General features: G+C 49.5%; 1 protein-coding gene across 1 annotated transcript in view; it reads left to right on the top strand.

The window, feature by feature from the left end:
- LOC108748318 (mushroom body large-type Kenyon cell-specific protein 1) overlaps positions 1-8,086 on the top strand; it is a 96,261-nt gene that overhangs the window by 47,677 nt on the left and 40,498 nt on the right. The window contains exon 2 of the mRNA XM_018486377.1: positions 914-2,147. Within this exon, the coding sequence (XP_018341879.1) occupies positions 2,054-2,147 (94 nt within the window). The 5' untranslated portion in view covers positions 914-2,053. The remainder of the gene's footprint in view (positions 1-913; positions 2,148-8,086) is intronic.

Raw genomic sequence — 8,086 nt, 5'->3', positions numbered from 1 at the left:
AGAGAGAGAGAGAGAGAGAGAGAGAGAGAGAGAGAGAGAGTGCGAGAGGAGGAGGTGGGCCGAGAGAGGAGGACAGGGCGAGTGGAAAGGACGAGGTGTCCGCGGGGGCGGATGAAAGGACGCTTACCAGCTACTACCTATTGATCGCCAATTCTTTTTCTCTTGTTGCATATTAGGCGCACTCTTCCTTCTTTCTCCTTCTCTGCCTATCTCTCTTTCGCTCCCGCCTGCTTTCTCTCTCTCTCTCTCTCTCTCTTTCTCTCTCTCTCCGTTCGCCTGGTTCGTTCGTTCTCCCCCGTCGCGTCTCGCAGCCAACCTGCCCCCTCGCGGACGTAGAACGCGCGAATCCGCCCCTATAGCCACCCTTCCGCGTCCTCCCCTTCCTCATCCCCTTTCTCTTCCTCCTCTTCCTCCTCCTCCTGCACCTCCTCCACGTCCTCTGTGCTCGTGTCGCCTCACCACGCGAGAGAGTGCAAGCCACCCCTACCACCCACCTACTACCTACACCGCCGACTCTGACGCTCTTCTTACCGGCAATGTTTCATTTCGAGCAGCAGCAGTACCCTTCCTGTTTCGGGATGGGGCCGGCGGCCGCCCACTCCGCTTTTTGCACGCAGGTGCGACGGAATCGCGGTGTGGGAGGACCTCGTCGCCGCGACGCGATGTAGTCGTAGATAGGATAGACACGTCGAAGGTATCGATGCGCGACTAAATAGGACATAAAGAAGAGTCCGATTTCTTATATCTTCTAAAAGTGCAATCACATATGACTAATCCCTTTTCCAAGTGTATTATATATCTTAGGAAGGAAGGAACGAGACGAAAAAAAAAACAAACCAAAAGAGATCATTTCTTTAAGACGCGAGTATCCGCAGACTGATTCTGATCGAGCACGATCTTATTCCTGTTTCAGATAGCAACGCCGGCGTTCCGCGAACATCTTGGAGTGAGAGAACGACGAGGAAACAACGCGTATAACGCGCGTACGGATCCGATCGCCGTAAGAGAATTCGGCGGAAGAAAAGGGAGAAGACCTTCGTGCGAGAGAGGTGCGGGCACAGCGCGCAGCGGGCCGAAAGAAGGAGGGTGGGAGGGAAGGCGGTAGGAAGGGGTGGCGGAGAGATAGAGAGATAAAAAGAAAGGGAGAGAAGGAGAGGGTGAGTCAGGACGCGCCGCCGGCGACAGACTGCACTCTCGTGGCGTTCAGGGCGCAAGCGTGCACGTGTGTTGTGCGTTTCTGTGCCCTAACCCTGTCCCGCTACCTGGGAGGAGTAGCGTGATCGTCATCCCTCCGTGGCTACATCCCCACCGTGCCGCCGTTGCCGCCGTTGCCGCCACCGCCACCGCCACCGCCAACGACACCGACGCCGACGCCGCCGTCAACTCGCCATCCCTCCGACGCGCGTGGAGGAGCGCCACGCCGACGAAACGACGGCGACGACGACGACGACGACGACGACAACGACAACGACGACGACAGGACCCCCACTGCCGTTACCACTACAACCGCTGCTACCACCACATCGGCGGTCCGCAACGACGGTAACTTTGGTCGCTCCTGCCGACGCGCTACATCACGCGTGACGTTGCACCCAACAGCGCGCACGTTAGCGCGCGGCGACGTATATACACGCGCGCTTCCCTTTTCCCTCACGCACGCACGTCTCACGCTCTCAGGCGGCGCGCGCGTTGAAAGGCATAGGAACGTTGCCGGAAGAGGAGAGCGGATTGAAGGAGAGAGAGGGGTTTACCAGGGTGGGAGCAACGAGGGGGGAGGGTGGTGGGGGGTAGAAGGAGGAAATCGGAAAGAGACACGGAAGGGAAACTAGAGCTATAGGGGTGGAGAAGGGGTAGAAGGGTGAGCAAGAAAGAGGAAGAGGAGGAGGAGGAGGAGGAGGAGGTACGGGAGGACGACGACGAGGGCGACAACGGCGACGACGACGAGGAGAACGGAGGAGCGCCGGCGGTGGAGGGGGTGGACATCCACGCGGGAACACGAGGCAGGCGCACCCGGCCGGCACGCGCACACACATCCTAAGATGTGATTTCAAAAATGGCGGATTGCCCCTATGCCCGCTGCATACAGGAACGCAGACACATCCGACGGGAGCTGCTGCGATGGACAAAGAATATGGTCTTCGTAGTCGGTGAGTAAAGAATCGAATCGTTCCGTCCGGTGACGGAATTCTGCTCTCTTACGTAAGTGTGATACATATTTTATATATCGGCATGCGTGTGTGCGTGCGATGCGTGAAAAAGATACTTTCGCGCGTGGTACACGCGCGCATCAGGGTGCACGGCCAATAACTGCTCGCGCGCGCTTATCTGGCGTACAAGAGGCGTGTCATCAGCGTGCTTGTTGCATGGGTGCGCGTATACGTGTATATGTGCCAAAGGTGTTTCACACACACACACACACATATATATATATATATATATTTGTCGAAGCGTGTACATGTGCGCGTATACATTGTACATGCATACGATCGCCTACGTTCCGCGTGGCATGTTTCTGTGTACGTCGTGGGTGTATAGTGTAGAAACGGAATTTCTATCAGTGTGCGAACGTGAAGAACAAGCGAGATAGGTCAAGAGTGGAAGAGAGATACGATGAGAAAGAGAGAATGGGGAGAAAAAGAGAGAGGAAGAGAGAGAGAGAGAGAGAGAGAGAGAGAGAGAGAAATTATGTGTGTGTGTGTGTGTGTGTGTGTGCGCGTGTGAGAGAGAGAGAGACGGAGGGAGAGGGAAAGAGAAAACACGCTGGTGGTTGAGACCTGTTGCGAACCGAAACGCCGAATCCTGGCTGACTATGTGCCAGGCGTGACTCCTACTCGCGCCTGTACGTTCAACAGGGTGGTACCACGCTGCCGGAAAATCCGATAATATTCTGTGAGTAGTTTCCCGTGCGGTTTGAAGTTTTCGTGAGTGCGCCTGTTGAGAAAACGTCTTCCTCTTGATTATCTATTTATATTGTAGGAGAGGTAATTGCGGTTTCTTTTACCGAAAATCACATCTCCAATATAACAATCGTACAATTAACCGACGCAATTAATTAACTGCGATTTTAAAATCGTTTGACTATTTCTGCTTGTTTTCGTATGTTTCATAAATCGAATTATCACGGATATAGTCTTCTTTATATCAAGTTAACTATATACTATACATCGTGTAACACAATTTAGTGTTCTCTCGATAGCTAGTGACTTCCTATAATCGTTTTTCGTAGATGGATTCTTGCGAATATGTAATTATTCTCTTTTCTGAGACTGATAATCGATAATCGGTCTATATAAAGATTAAACCACACGTTTCGGACGGCAATCGATGTATCTATGACTGTCTGATTTTCATCAATATCGAGAACGAACTTGGTAACGGAAAAACAATAGACTGGATGTGTTTAGTGTCGAAGGCCGCGAATTTATTAATTAAAAAAAAAAAAAAAAACATATAAATCGTGTTCGAGCGAGAAGTAGATGATCCGTCGAAATTTGAAATTGGAAAAGGAGATTGGCGCCGGCGTCTCCGTTATCGGTACGAGAAGCTACGAGAAGAATTAGGCGCCGCGCGTGCAATTTCCCGTACAGAGAAGGGTGGCGAAATCAGGCTCGCGAGACAGGCTCTACGACCTCCTCCTCCTCCTCCCCCCCCCCTCTTCCTCCTCCTCAGTCCACCCTTCCACGTCGGCGACGTTTACCCCTCGTTCGACGTCGCCAAGGGGGTAGCGGGCGGGCATCGTCAGACGCGCAGAGAATACTGCACAAGCTGCGTGCCTTGACCACAGACAACCGAGCGATCCCGGCCGCCGCCCGAAACCTTCTTTTCTTCTTCTTACGACTATCCGTCCTCTTTTCCCATCTACCCCCTTCTTCATCTCTCTCCCTCCGTCGCCGTCGCCGTCGCCGTCACCGTCTCTCCCACCAGCCTTCTTCCATCCCGACTTCCCCTTCTTTGCCTTTCGGTTAGTCCGTCAAGGGGCGAGCTCCGGTACTCGCGGAAGGCACGTTTCCGCACGCGTCGGTGTTGCGTGCACTCGCCGTTACGCTTCTTCCTCCACTTTTGTGACCTCTCCCGCTTTGCACCCTCCGTCTCTTTGGCCCCGATTCCCCTCTCTGTCCCCGCTCTCTGCGCGCCCTCCGTGGTTCTCTCCCTTCCTCCTCCTCCTCCTCCACCGTCATCGTTCGCCGCCACCTCTCGTTCGCGTCGCTCCTCATTTCGGAACGCAGCTGCCGCTGGTGGTCGAGAAATTTTCGCGAATCCTTTCTCGAGACACCCTCCCTCCCTTCCGCTCTCTCTCTCGCCAACCTCCTCCTCGTCCTACCTTCGACCTACCTTCTACTCCTTCCTTATTTCTCTCCGTATTTCATCTTCGTCTTCCGTAGCGAAGAGATTCTAAAAAGGGAGGCCGACAGAGTGGAAATTCGACGGAAAGTGGAGGAGGCGAGCGGGGCGGGTGAGGGTGTAGAGGCGACACGAGTTGCATGTATGCGTCGCGTTCCTTTACCTCTCCTGTCGAGACTTCCACGATCTTGGAGGATCGACCAGTGCGCGTTCGGAAAAAGGTGACGGAGGGTGATACCGGCTTTCAAAATCTCGATAGTGTTCCGAATGGTACGCGCGAGTGCACGCATTGTATTATCAGTTAACGGCACGTTGTCGCGGCGACACGTCACAGCGGAGGATGGGACGAAAGTGTTCGGAAAGGAAGACGAGTGAATGATCATCGAAGTAGATCCAAGCATACATACAGCCAATAGGCGCTATGTGGTCAAGCCACGGTAAAAGGTGAATCGGTTCAGTGAGTGTGAATTCTAAAGGCGGTATCTTCAGAAAAGAGAGAGGTCGTCATCTTTTCACGCCAATTTACACACGGACAGCTTCCAAAGTTTAGGAAACTGTTGCTCCGCCGAGGCGGCAGGACTCCTCGCCCTTCGAAGGAGTTAGTTACAGCACCTGTTACGCGCACGTCGCTCACCGTCGGTCGCCGGTGCGCCGATGATCGGTTCCGGTGCTCCGAAGTTTCGATATCGCGAGTGCCTAAGCACGAAGAGCACGGTGAGAGACGCGCGATAAATCGCGTCACGCACAGCGTAATCCTCGTCGTCGGCTTGCACGCACGTAATCGCGCGACACCCATCGGCCGGCTGCCGAGCCGAGAGGACATGGAATTGGACGTAATGAAGCCTCTTCCCCCGCGCCGTCCCGCCTTTCGTGGTACCAAAGAGCCGAGGGCCAACGAGGAGTCGCGATCTCGCGAGGGCACCGCGCGCCGCGATTGTCGGCAGTAACGATGTCTGGATGTTGCGTTATTGCGCCGTCACGACGTGGACGCCGTACGACTGCACGACAGAGGCGGATTCGGCAGACGTGAAAACGCGGAAGTGGATCGACGTAGTGTAGGTAAAGGGATCTCTCCTGCTGCGTTGTGTGGAACGCAGGTGCGAGGCAACGGCGTGATGCGTGTGCACGTGCGCGATTAGACGCGATAGAGACCACCGCTTAGAGGAACCGATTGCGGCTCTTGCGATTTTCAATCTTTACCAGCTGATAGCAGTTGAAATTAATCGCTTTCTATTTAGGAAGAATATCATGGACCGGTATATTCATAGTCGATTTTTATTTTAAGAAAACGTCTTAAGTAATTTAAGCTTAAGATGCTAATACGGCTCTCCGATTGATTTATGATATTTTTAAGACTGTACTTGAGATAGTCTTAAGTATAAGAAGAAAATTGAATTATTATGAGTACCGGCCATAGTTTTGTCTTCTTTAGATTACGTTAAATCATAAAGACTTGTGTCCCTTGGAAGTCGTATTATTGTGGCCCCTTTTTCTTCTTTTTTCTTCTTTTACAAAGAAGAAAAAGCTAATATGCCGATCAGCATGATCTGCTTCAGTCAGAGGACGAGTCTTTATAATTCAATAAAGTCTAATCGAAAAAAGTGGAGCTATAACGTTTTTTTTTTTTCTAAATAGAGAGCGATAATTTCAACTCCTATCACTAGTAAAGATTCAAGTTTGTAAGACTTTATTACCGTAACGTCTTTACAAAGAGAAGAATATAGAGTGTAACCTTAGAGAATGCGCCTAGAAAGAGAATTTCGCGTATCAGTGATTACCACAAGTGAGAAGCTTATGTATCAGAGCTTATGTGTAAGAAATAAACGATGTATAAATAGTTCTATCAAGTAACACTAGGATCAAATGTCACTTCCGAGTCGTCAAAATGATCACGTTAATTTCTTTGATGAGAAGAAAAGTGAAGGTCCATCTATTTAGCACACTTGCCTTTTATTCATGCAAAGCATGGATTATCCGGGTATGCGCTCCACTGTTACACACGTATCCGGTAATATTTCATTGTCTAGTAGAAGATTTATAGAGGATATATAGCTTTGTAAAAGATGTAATATTAATAGTTCTTTAGAGAGCTGAGAATGTACAAAGACCACTAAAGCGTGACATCCATCTCTAAAACTTGAACCGATCAAACAGATAAGGTTATACAGGATATCACTTCCAATTAGTCCGATTACTTCCCGCAATTTGTGCCCCGGAGAGGTATTATAAATGAAAACCGAACACAAACTTGGGAAGTAATATATTTTGACGTGTGTTTCTAAATAGAGAGAGAGCGATTATTAATTTCATCCCTTTTCCTATTGTTCAGTCGCGCATCCGTTTCTTTTCCGAAAAGGCTCGGCAAGCAGGGCAAAGCAACGCAATGCAAGGCAAGGCAAGGCAAGGCAAGGCAGGCGCGAGCAAGGGGGCGGCGGATGGGCGCAGTTACTGCTGATCGTTAAAAGGCGCATAAAAAAGGGAGAGGAGAAGGCGTTGGGTAGATGGGGGTGGTGGGTAGCGGGAGGTCAGAGGAAGCGGCGCGAGAAGTAACAATAAAAATTCGTCGGCGTTCGTGTTTCGTCGCCGTGGTAGGAGCGAAGAGACGTAAGGAGAGCGAAGTGAGGAGTACGACGGGGGTTAAACCGAGGCAGGAGAGAAAACAAGAGAGAGAGAGAGAGAGAGAGAAAGAGAGAGAGAGAGAGAGAGAAAGAGGGAAAGGGAGTGAAGGGTGGTTGGGTAGAGTTGGTGGAGCAGGGTGCGTAATGAAACGATATTGAGTAGCCGTGGTAGGGAGGGTCGCTGCAAGAGGGTGGGGGTCGTCTTCAGCCCTCTCCGTCGATTGACCTCGCTTCGACGAGACGAGGGTGGGAGCGAGCCAGGAGCGGAAGTTGGTAGGGCACGGTGGGGACCAAGCGCCTCGAGCTGCTTGGGGGTCGTAGGAGGAAGGGGGGGGTCTGTTAAATTGACGAAAATGACACATCTTCTCTCCGTCCGTTTCCCTCTCGTCTCTTACGCTTACCCCGTTACTTCGCTTTTTCCCCTATTTTGGCGACCGATGCGACGGCGATGGAAACTTCGAGGAACTTCAAAGCGACATTAGCACTCGAAGGGAAAGCGGATAGAAATAAATCGCAATACGCAGTAAAACGAATTGCTGTGTGCGTAATCCGGAAGGTCTTCTTACGATACTACAGATAGAAGAAAGAAATAAAGATCGCCGTAAAGTTTAATTAAACTTTTAATGTTATATGCTTTCGTCATAAACTAAAATTTTTAATCGTTTGTTAAACGATATACTTTTCTCATTGTTGTACTAAGGCTATTCTTAAAAAATTTAAATTAAATTGTGTGTGTGTGTGTGTGTGTGTGTGTGTGTGTGTGTGTGTAGTGCTATTGAACAAAATACCTCTGTAAAATAACATTAATCTAGTCTTTTGATATAATTTTTATAAAAATAATAAATTCATTTATTAGTTGATGAAACTAAAGAAAATAACTATATTATATCAACATTTCTATCATAGTATATTATAAATTAAAAATTAAACCGCTTATTTATATGTTAATCAATAAAAAAATTAACCAAGGCCAAATTTTAACGGACCAAAACAGACGACTTAATATTATTTTATTACATAAATAATAACGAAAAAACTCATGGAACGTCTCGAACTTAATTTACAATTATTTCTCTTTAGCTATGAAAATTATAAAGTTAAATCGTAGGAGAAAATATTGATACGTA

This window comes from Trachymyrmex septentrionalis, unplaced genomic scaffold, assembly GCF_001594115.1.
Source record: "Trachymyrmex septentrionalis isolate Tsep2-gDNA-1 unplaced genomic scaffold, Tsep1.0 scaffold22, whole genome shotgun sequence".
Taxonomy (NCBI): Eukaryota; Metazoa; Arthropoda; class Insecta; order Hymenoptera; family Formicidae; genus Trachymyrmex; species Trachymyrmex septentrionalis.
The sequence above is the reverse complement of the archived record's forward strand: the minus strand, read 5'-3'. Positions and strand labels throughout refer to the sequence as shown.